Source organism: Podarcis vaucheri, assembly GCF_965113315.1.
Source record: "Podarcis vaucheri genome assembly, chromosome: 1".
Lineage (NCBI taxonomy): Eukaryota > Metazoa > Chordata > Lepidosauria > Squamata > Lacertidae > Podarcis > Podarcis vaucheri.
The window spans coordinates 82,029,568-82,048,827 of record NC_138759.1 but is presented as its reverse complement, the minus strand read 5'-3'; the positions used below and the strand labels follow the sequence as shown (position 1 = coordinate 82,048,827).

The following is a 19,260-nucleotide window of genomic DNA, read 5'->3' as shown; positions in this document are numbered from 1 at the left end:
ATTGGACGTGGTGTTTCCCCAGAGGGGGCTGCAAAGGCAGAAGCATCAAGTGGTTATCCGCTTTGAGATTTTCTAAAAATATATAAAGCGGTATAGAAATACAACAATAATAATAATAAATAAAAAATATGTCTACTCAGAAGTAAGCTCCACCCAGTGCTTATGGGTAAGCGGGTCTTTTATAGGGCTGCAGCCTGGGAACTACTCCGAGGGGATGCCAGGCTGCTTGGCGACTCCTTCGGGAGCTGGTGGGTTGAGGGTCAGACCAAGCTGCGGGGAGGTATTGTAAGCATACACAAGTTCAGGGGTATTTACTCTCCATCAGCTCGTTCTCAGTAACAAGAGTGTCTCTTAGTTTCCGTATTCGGCTGCCAGGTTTGAATTTAGCAGGGCAAGCCCGAACAGGAGGAATGGGAGGAGAAAAATGGAGATATCAAAAAGGCAGAGTGAATTTGAAGTTAGAAAAAGTCGCTTCCGTATAAACCATTATTAAGTCTCCCTTTCCTGGGGAAATTGGAATCATCCATAGAAATAGAGAAAGCTAAGATTTTAAGTTGTGTGCTCCAAGCAAAAGGTAGCAGCAAAGACAGGTGTCAATGCTGCTTGTTACTCTGCTGTGAAATGTGAAATAGCTTGTTTTTGCATTTTAAAAAAAACCTATTAAGTTTGTCAGTGCAAATTCAAGGTGAAGTAGTTTGTCATCCCATATTGCAGTTTGGAAGAGTCTGTGGCTGCTGCTGAGAGAGAGGGAATTGAATTTTAAAAGCCCTGTAGTATACTTCATTCTGAATACTCTGTTGGTTGCCAGGCTGAGGTAAGGTAGTTTTGCAATAATTCTGTAGCATTTTCCTATGGCTTGGTGAAGATTAACATACTTTCTGTTAAGAAAACGTCTCTCAAGTCATTTCTAGCACTCAGCTTCATGCCAAGGCTTGCATTCCTTTGATTTGCATACAGAGTGATTGTGCTTTTCAAAAACTGTTCTTTAAAAAAGTTTGCATACTAAATAAGATTCAGACTAGGAAGAATGGGGACTCCTGTCTTTTCTGACTGACTCCTTTTTTATTGGGAGGTACCTGTTCCCCAGTTCAATATGGTAGCACCCGAATTTCTCCTTTGATTACTATTAACTGCTCCCATTTCAACTGTGGAATCGATTTTATCTATTTAAAATATAAATTTGTGGGTATGTGTGGGATTTTTTGAATCTTTGGGAAAGCGGAAATGGTAGGAAGGAGGTGGGTGGAGGAGAAGCATGCAAAATTGCCATAGGGAGGGGAAGAAAAGCTAGCGTTGAAGGAGGTGTAAAAGCGTAGTGCAAAAAATAGGTTGAGTGCTTGCTTAATATCCACTGGATATTAACATCAGGAGGAGCATTATTTATGAAAAAGACATTTGCACAAACCAATGCTAGGTAAAAACTGAGATTGTTACTGCATGTATCTTGTATGTAAGTTTACAACTTTGCACTACAATTGTGTGTGTCCTTATTCGGAAGTAGCTCTGTATTCAGTGAGGGCCTTAATACTCAAGCAAGTGGATTTAGACAGTGTTAGAAACTCAAAAATATATACTAGGCACCAAATGGTTCTTTAAACCAAGGTTACAGGCACCAAAATGGAATGTCCAACTACTATTTTTGGTAAGACAGCTCTAAAGTCTTTCAAAGGATTGGCTGGCTGTGATTATCAGTGAAACATCTGGCTAGTTCAGATGACAAACTTGAGCTAGGTTCAGAACTTTGAGAACTTAAAGAAGTTTTTGCAAGAGATGTGTAATGAAAGCCACAGACCCTGCTGCCTTTTGCTCACTTCTGTTTTTAAGATGTAGAGTGGCCTTGAGGTACAGGAGGCAGGCAGAAGGTTGAGAAAACCATTTGAGTTTTGCAACATGATGCTGTTTTACATTGTTGCAATATACTTCCTACCATTTGTGGGGAGATCAATGGATTTTTGTTTTTTTGTGCCTTGAGCAAGAAGTCTCTTTCATTTTTGCAGGCCAAGCCATGTGGAAGATGGGGAACCCAGTGATGCCGGAAGAACGTGCAAGGAAGAAACTTGCTGAATTTCTACAAAATATTGACAACAATGACTGTGTGTGGATGGATGAGATTATTGAAGAGGCTAAAAAGATGTTTACGAGGTATGAGCAAGATATCTAGAAATGGTGCCCCAAAGCATGAGTTTTTTGTTCTAGGAATCCATTGAAATAACAACAGCCCATAAGCTGTGTATATACCATAGGTTAAGACTAGGTTTGTCACCCATGCTAGATTAATTTTAAATCAAGGCAATGGTAAATCTGCAAGGAAAAGATATTTACTTTATTTATTTTACAGCCCACCCATCTGGGTGTCTTAAAGGTAAAGGTAAAGGTACCCCTGCCCGAACGGGCCAGTCTTGACAGACTCTGGGGTTTGTGCGCCCATCTCACTCAAGAGGCCGGGGGCCAGCGCTGTCCGGAGACACTTCCGGGTCACGTGGCCAGCGTGACAACGCTGCTCTGGCGAGCCAGAGCCGCACACGGAACGCCGTTTACCTTCCCGCTGGCAAGCGGTACCTATTTATCTACTTGCCCCCGGGGGTGCTTTCGAACTGCTAGGTGGGCAGGCGCTGGGACCGAGCAGCGGGAGCGCACCCCGCCGCGGGGATTCGAACCGCCGACCTTTCGATCGGCAAGCCCTAGGCGCTGAGGCTTTAGCCCACAGCGCCACCCTGGGTGTCTTACAGCATATCTAAAAACATAATAAAACATCACATATTAAAAACTTCCCAATACAGGGCTGCCTTCAGATGTCTTCTAAAAGTTGTGTAGTTTTTTATCTCCTTGACATCTGAAGGGAGGGCATTTCACAGGGACGGTGCCACTACCGAGCAGGCCCTCTGCCTGTTTTCCTGTAACTTCGCTTCTCACAGTGAAGGAACCAGCAGCAGACCCTCGGAGGAGGACTTTGGTGTCTAGGCTGAGCAATGGGGGTAGAAATACTCCAGGTATACTGAACCACCCTGAGACCCTTGGGTATAGGGCGGTATATAAATTCAAATTATTATTATTATTATTATTATTAATAATAATACTGGGACAGGACCATTTAGGGCTTTAAAGGTCAGCACCAACACTTTGAATTGTGCTTGGAGACGTACTGGGAACCAGTGAAGATCCTTTAGGACCAGTGTTATATGGTCCCGGCAGCCACTCCCAGTCTCCATTCTAGCTGCCGCATTCTGGATTGGTTGTAGTTTCCAAGTCACCTTCAAAGGTAGCCCCACATAGAGCACATTGCAGTCGTCCAAGCGGGAGATAACCAGAGCCTACACAACTCTGGCAAGACAGTCTGCAGAGAATGCTTCTAGTTGGATGTTACAAACTATAATTCTCATATGCTATATTATTAGAGAATATGTTACAGTATTAATGTGTTTTCTCATGTGGGAGTATACAACAAAGTGATTACTCCGTCAGACATAGTACAGTACAGTGTCATTAGTCTCTGGGTTTCAGGAAGTTTGATTCTGTGCCATGGTCAGAAACCAGACTGGCTTTGGTAAAAGAATCCCAAGCTGCAAACAATATCCTGAACTGCAAACAATGTTTTTTCCTAGTCTTTACCAAAATGAGAGCTTGAAAGATGAACTTTGAATGAAAGTGGGATACCTGCAATTTTAGCCTGTCATCAAGCCATTGCTTCTGAGGAAAATGTTGACATTCTCGGTCTCCAATAGCTTGACCTCTGTAGGAATCGATACCTTGATTGTTCCAATCCTACAGCATGAATTATGTGAAATGGTCTGAAATAAGAAATTGCCATTCAGTGAGTAGTTGGCAATATTCCTAGGTAAAGGCACTTGGCAGACCAGAATTTAAACTTCTGCTCTTATCTCAAAATAGTGGCTCCAGTGATGAACCTGAGCTGATGCCAAAAACACCATCACAGAAGAGTCATAGGAAAAAGAAGCGTTTTTCTTCTGTTAAGAATGATCACTTTGCTACAAAGAGGTAGGGAATGTATTTGTGGGCTAAGTAGCAGGGAATAATCTGGAAGATAATGTTTAAAATTCCTTGTAGTTACTTCAGGAAAATGTCTAGATTGGGTTGCAATGTTTATTTGATTAGCTAAATATGTTTTGAAGATTTAAAAATGTGTCTTTTTGTGCTTTTGTAATGAGGGGTGGGTTGTAAATGTTTTTTTAAAATTAAAAATAATTACCACCAGGAGATCTCCACACACTACCTCACAAAGCACATCACAACAAGGATAGGACTTTCCTAATTCCATCTACCAGGTGTCCCAGGACTGCAAATCTGAAAGGAATCCCTCTCTCTGTCCCTGTCCATCAGCCAGTCTCTTAGTCTGTTGTCTGTAGTAAGCAACATAGTTACCCTGAATCAAAAGACAAGGTATAAATCTTTAAAATAAATATTGATTTCATCAGCCCAAGGTTTGAATGATATATAAGTGGTAAATTGTTGATGTAACATTTCTCACTCAGTTTGTCCAGGATTTTTCAGTTCAGCTACGCTATTGTCCCTTGCAACACCAAATTGGTTTTATAACTCCATTTCTGCCAGCTTTGGCACACAGTCAGCTTAGTCCCCATTGCTTTCCTTACAATGTGTTTCTTTTATCAGGTTGTCAAGAAGAGAGAGTACTCGGTTATTTTCCAAACGGATTACCCGAAGTCGAAAAAACTTGGAAATTAATGTAGAGAATGCCTCCCCTTGTCATCGTGTTACTAGATCTCGGGCTGCCTCATCTGCCAGTGTCTCAGATGCTTCTCTTAAGAAACTATCTTTCAATTTAGCCAAAGATCGGTTACCACTAGTAGTAATCAGTGCTAATGAGAGGCGTAGTGCAGAACTGCAGGCAAAAAAAGTGCTACCTCAGACAGATACAGCTGATTTGACTCTTCAATTATCTGAGGAGGGGTCTCCTATAAAGAGATCACCTTTGACCAAAACTTGCCTTGTGGCGAAAGAAACTCCTGAAGCTGAAATAAAAGAGGGACGGGGAATATGCAAGATGAAAATAGCAGAAGTACCCGGTGCCGCTGAAAACAAAGAATCCAGCACTCAGAACCAAGAACCAAGTGCCCAGAACCAAGAGGACAGCTGGGCTTCTGAATCAGAGGCTGCTCAGAAGTTAAACCAGAGCTCACAAGCACCCACTACTTCAAAAGCAAACCGTCACTCAGTCCGCCTAAGCAGGACCTCCAAGTCCTCCAGAGCCTCTATGGCTGAGAGATACTCACTCAGTACTAAAAGGGAAAGAATGATCCGGAGATCTAGTCGGAAGTCTTTGTCAAAGCGGAAAACATCCCAGCGGTCATTATCTGCTAGGCATGAAAGTTGTAAGTTTCAATAATGTGAGATAAGAGTACCAAAAAAAAGTGTTGCTGTTTTTACCTTGTAGCAGGCTAGCTTGATATGAACTGCAAAATGCTTCCAATATTTAAGATGTATTTATTTATTATTTTGGTTAGGCTTTCCACCCTCTTGATAACTTCCTTTGTAGTTTCCAATAACTCAAGGCAAAAGTAAGGTTTAAAATTAAAGGTGATGTATTGGAATAATTTTACTCTATACTCAGTGAGACTTTGTCTTGAAACACCTGCTTCCTATTTTTTAAATCTATCCTAAGTCATGTGGTGCAGGCCTTAAGTACATCTAGGGGAAACCTACTGCTATCATTTAGGTTTGGGGGCACTTAGCAATAGTTGGTTCTGGGGATAGGTGGATGCTGCCAAAATGTCCCATACTTGCTGCCCATCAGTTGCCAGCTGAGAAGGTAGGTCTTCTGCCAGTTTTGAGCGATGCATCAACTTTGTATCTCGGAGGAAAGTGATCCAGAGACATGAAGCTGCTGTGGAACAGTCACTGTCAGGTGCTTGCATAAATGTGTTCATAGCCAGAGGCTCCAATGAGAAGAGGCATGGTCATAAAATGTTTGGGATGCCTGCCAGTGATGTGTGTAGATTTGTGTTCATTTGTAACCTGCTTTCGAATTGGCATGTGCAGTGAATAATAGGCAATAAACATTTTAAATAAAAGAAAAACAGTGGCCACCAGGACATCCGTATACACTGCCTCACAAAGCACATCACAACATCCTACTCTCATCCTCCAGCTACAAAAGGAGCAGCTGCATCCAGCTTATTGCTTGCCGACAATTTTGTGATGTAGGGAAGCTAATGCATTCTGTATATGCTACAGAAAGTAGTCCTAGAGTATAAATTAACCATTGTTAGGTGTCTGTCTTAGAATGCATTTCAGACTCCTTACCAGGCGGAATTAGCAAAAACTTTTCCAGTCACAGCAAATTATTTTTCCAGTACTGAAGATTTTAAAATTTGAGCACTTGTCCCTTAGCCCATGGTAGACCCCAGTGGTGCTTAAGGAGGTCCAGGATGATGTCATATATTGTGGGGTGCAGTCTAAGAGCCAGGATGCTTCTGCGGATGTTTGACTTTGTTGGAGATGTAACCTCATGTCTCTTCTCATTCAGGTCATGTTGCTGTGGCTGAAGAAATTACTGAATCTGGGTGAGTTGGAATTAGAATCTTAGATTATTATTTTTTTAAGTGATAATTTAGGAGACGTGGCTAACTGAGGAGCTAAATGGTAGCTTAACTACCACAAGAAGATAAACAGATCAAGTGGGCTTTAAAAAGCGATTTAAAATACAGCAGTTTACAGCTCCAATAAGGTAATGCTCCGGGGACTACAAAGTCCAAAAAGCAAAATGCTAAAACTTGATTTAAGGGAGGAAACATCTGTTCTGAGGACTTGGACAAGGCCTCAGACTCTGAAATGGCACATCAACAAAAAGGCAGGAGCTCAGCTTTCTAAATGTGGGATGATAGAGAGTCATATGCTTACATAACCTAAATCCAGCAAGAGCTAGCTTCAGACTGGGCAACTACTCTAGCCCCCTTTGAAAGATGGTTTGACACACTATCAGGAACCGTAAAGAAATTTCCAAAACAGCTAATGAAGTTGTGAATACAGCCCTTGAAAACCAGTCTGAAATTCAATTGCTCCAAATGACAACTGATTATGTAGCACTTAGGCTAGAAGAATAGGTGGAAAAACCTTAACCTTCATTATTTACCTGAAAAAGAGGGAGGGGGGGTATGGATGCATTTATAATCAACAGGACCGTGAATCTCACTGTCTCCAGTGGATTTAGAGTGGGCTCATAGACTCCTGAGCAGTTGAAACTCCAAGAGACAGTTTGAGCGCTACAGGCTCAAGGATAGTCTTCAAAGTCATTGGGAATATCTGGAATATAAAATATAATGATTCCACGAATAAAATCTGATTAATTAGCTCTGCCATGCTCAGAAGAGTCTTTCATGTACAGTATATGTAACAGGCATATCAGAAGCTTATTGTTCCTCACAAAGGAAGAGCGTGGATTGTAAGCACATACAGCAGGTTGATAATATGCTTAAAATGCTTCAGCTCCAACTTCCAGAAAACACTAAACACTGCCCAAATGAGAATGAAACATACCCTGGTTCACCAAAGGGGGAAGAACAAACAATACATTGCATGCACTATAGTTTTCAATGGCCACTCAAGTCTTTTTGCTACAGCCATGATTCTGACAGTCCTGTGGCAGGAAGGGAGGACTTGGAGATATTGTAACAGCCTCCTTTTGCTCCCACCTAAGCCTAGATTGCATGGAGCAGCTCTCCACTGCCTCCATGACTACCTGCTGGTTGAAGCCTGTATTCTTGGCAAATTATGTTTACAGAGTTCACTGTTTTATTTATAGATCTGGTCAAAGTCTAGGTACTTATTCTGACAGTACAAGTCTTGCTATTCTCGACCCTATTAACAGCCCCTCATGGTAGTTCTGTCTTTTCCTTTCTTTTCTCCCCCCCCCCCCACTATATGCTGAACTTCCCTCCACATTATGGTAGAAACTTATAGATTGGTGAAAGCGCGATCGCTTAATGTAAAGGGTTCAGGTGCTGCTGTTAAAAGAGCAGAGGTAGACTCTATCTTGCAAAAGGAAGGATTGGACATTATGCTTTAAGAAACTCAGAAGCTGGGTAAAGATTCCACAAAAGTGGACTTGTACAGACCAATAGCACTTATAAATGTGGATGCTAAGCTTTTCGCTGCCATTATAGTGAAGTACTTGAATGTTTTTATAACCTCCTACATCTCCCCTGACCGGACATGCTTCATTCCATTTTGAAGCATTGCAGGATCGGTAAGAAGGGTTCTTGATATAATTTATGAATTGCAATCTAAAGAAATGCCAGTATTGTTACTTTCCCTGGATGCCTTTAAGGCCTTTAATAGAACATACCCATCTCTCTTAACTGTTCCTCATAAGGCTTGGTTTCCAGACCATTTATCATCTTGGCCACTCCTCTGCACAGGTTTCAAGTTGTCAGTGACACCACATGCACAATGTATTTTTTGTGGAAATTGTATTAAATAACTAGACTTGTACCCAGACAGAAAAGAAAGGAAATGGTGAATCTATTTTTGAAAGCATGGCAGCAGTGAGGTGTTGTATGGGCTTTCTGTAGTCTAGTATGAGCTGAGGCTAGAGTTCAGCTGATAGGTTGATAACTTCATTTCATTACTTCAATGCATTTAAAGATACAATGAAATGATAAGACCAATTAAAACTCATGCTGCAAGATAAGAGCATGAAAGGAATTTGTTTATTATTAAAAATATGCATACCTTTTCTCTCTTAGACTGATGATAGAGCCACCATCTCAGAAGGTAAGTTCTAAAGAAGACTAAAAGAAGCTTAAGGCCACAATCCATTTACCCAGCAGTAAGCCCCACTCAACTCTATGTGACTCATTTTTGGGTAGAACTGTGTGATTAGCAACCATCCAGACTCAAGCAGGGGGGAGTGTAATGTGCATGGAAGAGTTGGGTGGCATTCCATGGTGCATCTTCAGGGTACATCTGTCCTGCCTCCAGACCTGCTCAACACTGACATGCTGGATGAGATGTTTTGACAGAAACTGCATGTTCAGAGTTAAACACACACAGACTTAATCTGCAGTCAATCCTTTGAAGTTCATGATTGCATCATTTGAGCCTGTGCATGTTGGATTCCACATTAGTGAACCTGAGTGCTGTCCTAGAATGCCTTCTTTCCTATGGCTCTCACTGAAGTGCCAACATCATTTTTAGAGATACTCGAAGGGGCTTAGTATGCCTAACATCATTTGTGCTAAATTGTTAAAGGGCCCACTTAGTTGTCTAGTGATTACACATCTATGGGAGGGGCTTGTACTGAGAAGGAATTTGCCTTTGCTGCAGGTTGATGAGAACCCTCGCATGTCCCTTCGTTCTCACAAGGCCAGTATGCAAGCAGTTATCAAACCTGTGGAACAAGATGGAGATGACAAAGGTCAGTATACTCCTTGGCTAAGTAGCAGTAGAAGGTAAATGGTGAGTTGGATAGAATGTATTTTGAGGAAAGGCAAGTTTACAAGCCTATTATTTGCAAGATGCTCAGTTGCTCAAGCAAAAATAATGACTTGACTGGCCAATGTGGTATAGTAGAAGGTGTATTAGTGTTTGACTGAGAAGTCCAGGTTCAAATTCTAGTTTGGCCATGAAGTTAATGAGGTGAGCTTCAGCCAGTTTTCTCCTGAACTAATCTACATTGAAAAATTGTTGTGAGGAAGCACTGTATGCTGCCATGAGGTCTTGGAAAGGAAGGGTCCTATAAAAATTCATAGCAAACTTGGCTATGTCACATACACAGGCATTCAGCTGGATCTTTCCTCCACTTACGTTTGAGTTGTCCCCCAGCTTGTTTCCTTGCCCTAAGCTCTGGAGTATACTAAGGAGCCAAACGAGCTCCATGAAGTGGCGCTCAGGGGGGGATCATGTTAACAGCCTGAGCCATTCAGATTTCCAGAGGTCAGCCAGAGCTTTGACAGGAGCACCTGTCATATCAGCCAGAAAATCCCTCCGAGCAACCTGGAAACCTACTGGATCCATCAGCTTCCAAGGCCAAACCATCCTCATAAATCTCAACCGGAAGTGATCTGACCATGACAAGGGACTAATGTCAATATGCCCAACTTTCAGATCAGCCTCTTCCTGCCCAACTGAAAAAGGGTTTTGCGTATGTTGGAAGATGCCTGCCTGCTAGGCAGGTGCCAGGTCCCAAGAGACTCACAGAATGTATTCCTGCATATTTGCTGAATAAGGATGAAATCTCATCATGTATTGGCAATATGCTTAGTCTAAAGTAGGTTTCACCTCTTGCTGTTCAGTATAAACTTGGAAAGCACTGGCTAGTCCTATTGTGTTGTATGAGTTTCAGTTGGTAAAGCTTGAGGATGTGGACAAGGTGCTTGGATTGGTTAGGGTGACCATTAGGGCTCTTACCCTTGCCCCTCTTGGCTGGTTAAAAACTAGTAGGGAGGGGAAAGCTGGTTGGGCCAGGGAGGTGATTAATGCCCCCTTGCGAGAGGGGGCTAGTCCCTGCCTACTTGAAGGAGGCAGTGATGAAATCTAAGTAACTACCAACCAGTTGTTTGTGTCTCTTTCCTGGATCAGATCCAGGCGCTTATGCAGGAAACTTATTTTCTATATCTATTGGGAGTTTAGGCCCAATTTTGGCACAGAAACTGCTTTGGTTGCCCTGTGTGAGGACCACTGTCAGGCGAAATGTTGTCCCTGTTAATTTTCTTTGACTTCTCAGTGGCTTTCAATGCTATCAACCATGGTATCATTTTGGTGCAGCTGCCCAAGCTACGGGTGGGTGGCACCACTTTGCAGAGGTTTTGGTCCTACTTGGATGGTTGTTCCCAGAGGGCGTTGCTTTGGGAGTGTTCTTCAGTTCCATGGAGCCTTCAATGTGGGGGAGCCTTCTCAAGGTTTGATTTTATCCCCTGTGCTGTTCAACATCTACATGAAACCACTGAGTGGAGTTATCCAGAGGGTTGGAGTATATTGTCAGCAATATCCTGGTGACACACAGCTCTACTTCTCCTTTACAACTGCAGGAGAGGTAGTGGATGTGCTGGACTGTTGTCTTGCCTTAGTAATGGACTAGATTAGAGGCAACAAACTGAAGCCCAATCCAAATAAGACTGAGACACTGCTAGTGGGCAGTTCCCTAGATCAGATGACTAGGAAGTTGCCTGCTCTTGATGGGGTTACACTTCCTTTGAAGGAGTGGGTATGGTTCTTGAGGGTGCTTCTGGATCCATTGCTATCTCTTGAGACTCAGTTGGCCTTAGTGATGCGGAGTGCCTTCCATAAGCTTCTGCTGGTGGTCCAGCTGTGCCCCTATCTGGACAGGGACAGCCTAACTACTGTTGTCTATGCTCTGGTAAACCTCTAGATTAGATTATTGCAATGCTGGACTGCCTCTGAAGATGGTTCAGAAACTTCAGCTAATGCAGAATTCAGCGGCATTGGCTGCCATTTAGTTTCTGGGCCCCATTCAAAGTGCTGGTTTTGACCTATAAAGCCTTCAGCAGCTCAGAACAGCAATACCTCAAGGACCGCCTGTCTCCATATGAACCTACCTAGACCCTCATCTTCTGAGGCCCTTCTTTGTGTGCCTCCACAAGAGGTCCAGAAGGTTACAACATGAGAATGGTCCTTTTCTACAGAACTGTACTCCCCATTTGTGAAATGTTCTCCCCAAGGAGGTACAGCTGGCACCTTCATTATACACCTTTAGGTGCCAGGCGAAAAATGTTTCTCCTTAACCTGGCCTTTGGCTGACTAACACCCAATTCCCTTTTAAATGTTTTGTGTAGGGGGGGTATTGGCTTGTTTCTGTTCTTATTTTTATTATGTATTTTGCCTTTTTTATATTGTAACTTTATGGTGTGAACTGCCCTGAGATCTATGGTATAGGTCTAATAATCATAATAATAATTAATAATAACTCTGCCCTGACAACTATAAGTATTCATCCCTTTGTTGACTAAACAACTTTGGCTTCAGGCCTTTGCTACATGAAACACTTCCACCATCACTAATTGCTCTCTTTCTCTGTATGCAGGGGGGAGTTCTGAAAAGACTGATGAGGTGCAAAAGCAGCCCCAGAGTGCTAGGTATGTTTTCTTCGGACAAAACCTCCATGGAGCAAAACAAGATGATGATATCTGAGGATTAAGTGCTTAATTGTTCTGTTTGGTTGACACCTGTATGCAGGTTGAAGGTGCTAGGATCTAAACAGTGGAAGAATGGAAGGAGAGGAAGTGAAGGGAAAATACAAGATGGGTATTCTTACAGTTTTTTTCTCCTGTGCGGAGAGAGAGGATTTTCAGAGAAGACTGCAAGCATCATGAGAATAGGAGAGCAGGTCCATTGGTTGGTTGATGGGTAGCTCCTATGTGAGAGGAGAGTTAATTAAAATACTTAACTGAGCAGCTATATTTCTTCTGGCCTCAAAGGATCCTAAGCAACAGAGAATGGAGCCAGAGTCCTGTACTTCCCCTGGTAATTCTGAGACAAGGAGGTGGTTGACTTCTCTGCTGGTGCATCCTATGAAATGAGCCCTGTATTAATATTTAATATTTACAGGAGGAAGCCAAGCTATAAAAGAGCAGTTTATGAGGAAGATGGACAGCACTCAGAGGAGGACTTCTCCCCTGCAAGGAAAAGGGCTGTATCTCCGCAGTGCCCTGCCAGCAAAGTAAGTCGAAAATTCCATCTTTGGGAGCGAACCAGGTCCCATCATTTGCCTTCCAAGGCCTGATCACTTCCTGTATTTTTCAGGTTGTCCGTCCTTTCAAGACATTCTTGCATACAGTGCATAAGAACCGAGTGCTCATGATGACCCCTGGCTCTTTGAGTCGAAGTGCAACCATGAAATCATTCATCAAACAAAACACTCCTATCCAAGCCACTCCCCAGGTAGAGTGAAGTCCTGTTTTGTTTTGTTTTTAAATCCATGTATACCACCTTGAGTTCCTAGGATGAAAGGATGGATGTAAATGTAAGAAATAAATTGCACAAAAACTTCACATGGGCTTAAGGGAAGGAGGAGCTGTAAGAGTAAGAGGGCTTAAGAGACTGAAAGGACTGACATTGGATTGGATGAGAGCAACATTTCTCCTTTGCGTTGAGCTAACCAGCTTATGTCTTTGACCTCAGGTTGTGAATTACTCCATCCCCACTCCATAGCTTAGCTTTTCAGTGATCTTTTAGCATAAGTTTATTGCATGCCATTTGGTTAAATCCATTACTTTTCCTTGGGTTAAACAGGGCTTGACTGGTGAAGCATGGCAGAGAGTTGAATAGGGCAAATCCTATATCAACTAGTGGTCTAGTTCTTTTGTATTGTTGGCAATGAAATACTGATAATTTGGGTGCTAACTTCCAAAGGCATTAATTATGTCTCAATCTTCTCTTCGTACAGCGGGGGTTTGTTGTAAGTAACAACATTTGGTCTCACAGTAGCTGTATTTGTATATCATTAACATGGTGTGTTATCTAATGGCATTCTTAACCTGCATAGTGACTTAACATTGCTTCCTCTTTTTAAGGTGGAATTCTAGCATTTTATTTAGTGCTTATTAGGGTAATCTTACTAAAAAGTAGATAATGGGTAAGCATTGTGCTATTTTGTTCCCTGTAGTAAGAAAGCCACAACCATTTCAAAACACAATAATCAATAACTGCCATTTCTTCTCTTGAATGTCTTAACATTTTTTCTGTTTAATTATTTTAAGTTTAGAATAAAGTGCAAAAAAGAAACTAGATGCATTCTTAAGGTCTTGGTTCAGTTTGCATTGGTGGATTTGGCCTTGGCTCTGGTGGTCCAGAGCTTTTTCACTTCCATTATGCACACTTACATGGTATGATCATTGAATTCAGGAAGACCTCCTTCTAAACAGGGATGCCTATTTTCCTCCTTCCTTACGTTTGTTAGAAAGTAACTACATAGCTTAATTTGGGCAGATTAAAAGGCTAAGGTTACCTATCAGCTTCGTTTTTTCATCTAAGGCAGTAGATAAAACCTTTTTTTTCCCTTTTACCATGAGCTAGCCCAATCATATTGGCTGCTGCATTTTTATACTCCTTACAAGTTCTTTTCATGCATGGATATTGACAGAAGTACCCAAAATGAAAGATTTTTTGCAGGTGTGTTGCTTCTGTCAATATTGTGTGATGGTGATAGTGGAAATAGCATCTGCTTCTATGTAACTGAAGGCAAAGGAGCCCTGTCTTGTGCTGGATCTACCTGTCAAATCACTTGATGGCTTGTCTGAGGTCTGGGCATTTCTAGACTGCATGTGTATCAGGAAGTGTAGGGTGCAATACTTCAAGAAGGTAGACAGAAATTACCAGCGTGTTGTTGCTATGTGATTCTTCCTACCCAATCCACCATAAGGTGCATCAAAGCCTTTCTGAAATAAGTAAAAGATGCATGCTCTAGGTTTAACAATGCATTCAAGTACTATAGAGAGTGTTGTCTAATCACTAACTGTTTGCTGTGATTTAGCTGGGGGGGGGGGGAGGGAAGGAGTGTAGAACAGGCATTGTGAGGGATTGAGCAGTTCTTGCCTATCTTGCTCTTGGGGAAAATTGGTGGCTAAATTTGTGCTCTCTTTTTGTAGTTACTACACTTTCACTACAAAGGATGTTTTCACTGTTAGGAACATTTGCCACAGTGGAGAGAATAGTTCCTTCCAGTTCTGTTGCCTGTCTTCTACCGGGGTGGGTTTTCATATTACAGTAACTGTTAACAGACACATCATTCTATTCATGTGTGCTAATGAACTTCCTTCCCTACCTAGCAAAAGGAAAGAGAACGGTTAGAGTCCCAAAGAAAGAGGGAGGAAGCAGAACAACTAAGGAGGCAGAAACTGGAGGAGGGGAAAAAGCAGCGGCTGGAAGAGATAAAGCGGTATGCATACATAGACATCCTTCCAGTTACTCCTTTCCTAGTTTTGCCTTGGAGCTTTTTCTAACTGAACTCCTGTGTGCCATCAGGAAGCGCGAAGATCGCCTTCGCAAGGTGTTGCAGGCTCGGGAACGGGTAGAGCAGATGGAAGAAGAGAAGAGAAGGCGGCTTGAGCAAAAGCTTGCTCAGCATGAGGAGAAAAATGAGAAGGTGAACATGAATATGGCCAGAGAGCATTTTGGAAACATGTGTTCTTCAGAGTTTAATTATCTATTTGGAAATCCTAACCATTCTCATCAGGGGAATATGCCCCATTGTATTCAGTAGGACTTAGTTTCTGAGTAGACCTGGTTAGGATTGTGCTGATAGTCTTATCAACCCAACAAGTCCCTCCCTCCGTGTGTTTGTCTTGTTAAAACAGTGAAGGGTTTAGAGTGCTTGGTACGTTATAAAGGACATATCTCTTACATTACTGTGTTAGGCTTATCTTGTTTTTAAAAGAAACATGACCCGTATAATGGCAAGATATACACAACCTATTGTAGGTGCGTGAGGAAAAACTGGCAGAGGACAAAGTTAAGAAGAAGGTAGCTGCCAAGAAGTTGGAAGAACTTGAAGCCCGGCGGAAACAAGAAGAAGATGCCCGTAAAAGAAGAGCTCTGCAGCTGGTAAGGGCAGGGGTGTGGGAGTGGCTGGCCATGTAGGACAGTAGGCACACCCCTGTTAAGGCTAAATTCAAAGCCATGTAGCTGCAGGACTTGAAGAGGCTAGGCTTTCAAGTATTTCTATGTCTTTCATGGTCACCGAATCTGTAGTGATTTTTAAGGTAATTGCTACTTTAGCATAGTATATAGCTCCAGTTAAGGATCTTTTTAAAAAATAATAATGTCTGCCTCTTCATCAAGCTTCAGAGGTTGACAACTTGAAGGGGAAACTTTACTAGAAATCTAAGTCTAATTTATAAGTTTGTCTTGCCTGAAGTATTCACTGTTGCTATTCACCTATGAAACATAGGTGAATAGCAACTGAATACTTCAGGGTAGTTGTCCCAGGTGGAGTTGAGGATTTGATTCATGTCATGCAGATGTTTATGCATAATCTATATGACTTCATTACAGCTCTTTAGGTCATTATACTAAGACGAGTTGGCAAAAGTTTTTTGTTTTATAAGGAGGGCTCTGCTGGGTCAGATCAAAGGCCTGTCTAATCCAGTATCCTTTCGTCCCAGTGGCCAGCCAGATGGGCGGAGTATAAATAATAAATTTATTTTTTAAAAATTATTATTATTAGACCCAAAGCAGGGCATGAGTGCAATAGCACTAGCCTGCTGCGTTTATCTTTTCAGGAGGAAGAGCGAAGGCACAAGGAGCAAATGCAGAAAAAAAGGGAAGAAGAGGAACAAGAAAAGGCTAGAAAGATTGCAGAGCAGCATCAGTTGGAACTAGAAAGGGAGAAAAAGCTGTGTGCTGAGAGAGAACTAGAGAAGAGGCGAGAACAGGAGAGGCTCCAAGCACAGCGGTAAGAACAGAATGACTGAGCAACCCACTTGAGAAGGCTTCCAGTCACTCAGCACAGCCATTCCATATAGGGCAGAGGGAAGACTTGCTCCTCCTGGTCTGCCGCTGATGCCCTGCCCCCTTCAAAGGCTAATACTGGCCAGTTTAAATTTTAAAAAATGGAAGACGATCCCATCATCCCCCGCGGCCAGTCATAGCTGAAGCCAGCAGCTAGCACCAAAGGGAGGATGGGGCTGCTCTCCCACCCCCAGGGAGCTGGGCCAGGCTGCAACAGTCGCCCACCCCAGGAAAGGGTAGGTGTTCTTTTCACCAATCTAAAAAATATGGCTGTGGATGAAGCTGTGAGGGGGGAATGATGTGAGCCCCAAGGTGTATGCCACAGGCTGTTGGGAGTGCTGCTCAAGCTAATGCTGGGTGTACAGGTCATGCTTAAGGTCATGATCCCCTTCTTTCTTTGGATGGTAATGAAGTGTCTTTTGTCTGCAAGGGAGCATGAACAGAAAGAGAAGGAGAAGGCTGCTCGGCTGCATAAAGAGGTTTTAGCAGCAGCCAAAGAGAAGGAGCGACTCAGAAAAGAGTTAGAGGAAAAGGAGAGGAAATTGGTAAGTGGCTCTCATGTTTCTATCACATGAATATATTCCTTATACTAAAAGGTATGTTTTCAGCTCCCCAAATCTGGGTCCGGTTGCTTTAGGGGAAGTTTAAATTGGCAGACCCTGTATGCTTCTTCCTGGAGTGCACTGTGTCATCAAGTGTAGGGTGGGAGCAGTGACCTATCAACTGTGTGGCCTTCTTGTGTTTTAGCAGGAACAGCGGCAACAAGAAGAGAAGCGAGAGAAAGCTGCTTCTGAGGCTGAGGCCAAGGCTTCCAGCAAACAACTGAATACAACAGTGGTTATCGAGGTGAGCTACAAACCACAGATCAGGCATTGAAAGGAGTAATGATGGCCCTATTGACTTTCTCTATGAGAGAGAGCATGTACTGCAATGCACAGGCTTGCCCACAGAAGCACATTACCTTCAGTGTGCCTTGAGGCCACTTAATAAAGGCTTTGAACATAAAGTCCCACACATGTTGTTCTGACCCAGTTATTTCCAAGTCTGCCTTCTGCAACCTGGATCACTAGATTGACTGCAGCTCCCATGGCAGGAGTTGTAGTCCAAACACCTGGAGGGCACAAGATTGGGGAAGGCTGCTCTTAAGTGAACAACTACATTAAATGGAGCAATATATCTTAAACCCTGAAAAGGGCAGCATGCCAAAATCATATACTTTTAAATAAACTGTTAACGCTAACTGGAATTTGGAATTTTTGCTTTGGACCGTCAGCTTCTTGCTGGTTGACAGCTGGTTATCTCAACGGAGAAAGCTGTACTGTATAAAAGAAGGGGCCTTTAAAAAATAATGATGTGGCCATTGTCAGAAAAGTTGTGCTTCTTTAACTTTGAAAAGAGATTTGTTGCTGGTCGAGAGAGAGAGAGATCAGAGGGCCTAGGGCATGATTGGTTGCAGTTGATTGGTTGCAGTGTGTTTTGATTGAGAGGGGGCATGCTGCTGGGTGAAGTTAGCCATATTGACTCGTAGTTTGTCAGTTGGTGGTGATTCATCATGCTCTTCTGATAGAATAAGTTCTTTCCTAAAAGGCTGTATTGAGATTCTAGAGCAGAGCAACAACACTAAGTTGGTAAAGCATGAGACTCTTAATCTCAAGGTTGTGGGTTCAAGCTCCATGTTGGGCAAAAGATTCCTGCATTGCAGAGGTTTTGACTAGATGACCCTTGTGGGTCCTTCCAACTCTACAATTCCGTGATTGTAACTTTGCCAGCAAAATCTGGTTCTATACCCAGTGACTTAGCTCTCCCCTCATCTTCTTTCCAGAACTCTACTAGCTGTAATTCCTACCCGATGACACCACAAGGCCCTAAACAGCCCAAGATTGATGTGAATAATTATGGAATGGATTTGAACAGTGATGATTCAACAGATGATGAGAGTCAACCCCGCAAGCCCATACCTGCTTGGGCTACTGGTTTGTTTGAATCCTTTATAGTTGATCTTTCCTTATATTGCTGTATGGAATGGGCTGCTTCAAGGTGTGATGGTGAAGGTGCGAAGACCACTAGCTTTTCCTCCATGAATTTGTCTATCTGCTGCTATTAGTCATGATAGCTGAATGGATCTTGTGTGTTAAGAAGCAGCATGCCCCTGAATACTAGGTTTAAAGGAGGAAGAGGCATTTACCTGGCCACTGGATGCTGGGATAGACAAACCTTTAGTCTGACCAAGCTTGCAATGCTGTCTACTTAATGTTTATGCTCAAGTACTTGAGTGTTTATTAACATTAGCCTGATCCAGCAGGCTCTTAGGTTCATTGGATGCAACCTACTATCTTTGAGTTGAGTTCTTCATGAGCATTATTAATGACACATAAAACTTGGTTAATTGGCTTCAACTGACTGTATGCTGTTCTTCTTTCCATTAGGAAATCTACTAAGCCAGGCAATCATACATCAGTATTACAAACCAGTTGACACCGCTGCCCTCTTTGGAGTTGTGAAGAGCCCTAAACTAGAAGAAATATTCAAGAAGAGCAAGCCGCGTTACTTCAAACGCACCAGTTCTGCAGTGTGGAACTCTCCACCATTCCCAGGTGGCAGAAATGTACCATATGCTTTAAAGATATGATGTTTTCTAGATCTCATGGATATGTGGTGTTTTTGTTCAAGAAGTGTATTTCTGTTTTAAATGTTGAGTCCCTTTTTTCTTGTTTATATTAATAAATGTTGCACTTCCAAGACAGTTTTTGTCTCTGTGATGGGAAGAAGAGAGTACAGATTGCCAGCTGAAATTGGCAAGGATGAGTGAAAATCATTTGG

At 42.5% G+C, this 19,260-nt stretch overlaps 1 protein-coding gene across 5 annotated transcripts in view; it reads left to right on the top strand.

Annotated features, from left to right (window-relative positions):
* INCENP (inner centromere protein) overlaps positions 1-19,180 on the top strand; it is a 20,569-nt gene extending 1,389 nt beyond the window's left edge. For 3 of the 5 annotated variants that reach the window (XM_082191328.1, XM_082191326.1, XM_082191327.1), the window contains exons 2-18: positions 1,998-2,142; positions 3,889-3,996; positions 4,630-5,348; positions 6,503-6,539; positions 8,721-8,748; positions 9,301-9,391; positions 12,017-12,068; positions 12,541-12,652; positions 12,736-12,873; positions 14,760-14,869; positions 14,956-15,076; positions 15,412-15,534; positions 16,212-16,384; positions 16,871-16,985; positions 17,188-17,286; positions 18,263-18,413; positions 18,867-19,180. In XM_082191328.1, the coding sequence (XP_082047454.1) occupies positions 2,006-2,142; positions 3,889-3,996; positions 4,630-5,348; positions 6,503-6,539; positions 8,721-8,748; positions 9,301-9,391; positions 12,017-12,068; positions 12,541-12,652; positions 12,736-12,873; positions 14,760-14,869; positions 14,956-15,076; positions 15,412-15,534; positions 16,212-16,384; positions 16,871-16,985; positions 17,188-17,286; positions 18,263-18,413; positions 18,867-19,069 (2,517 nt within the window). In that variant the 5' untranslated portion in view covers positions 1,998-2,005 and the 3' untranslated portion in view covers positions 19,070-19,180. Of the gene's footprint in view, positions 1-1,392; positions 1,415-1,997; positions 2,143-3,888; positions 3,997-4,629; positions 5,349-6,502; positions 6,540-8,720; positions 8,749-9,300; positions 9,392-12,016; positions 12,069-12,540; positions 12,653-12,735; positions 12,874-14,759; positions 14,870-14,955; positions 15,077-15,411; positions 15,535-16,211; positions 16,385-16,870; positions 16,986-17,187; positions 17,287-18,262; positions 18,414-18,866 lie in introns of those variants that run through there. The other 2 variants (XM_082191325.1, XM_082191324.1) reach the window with 2 other exon arrangements.
* Positions 19,181-19,260: the final 80 nt, after the last annotated feature.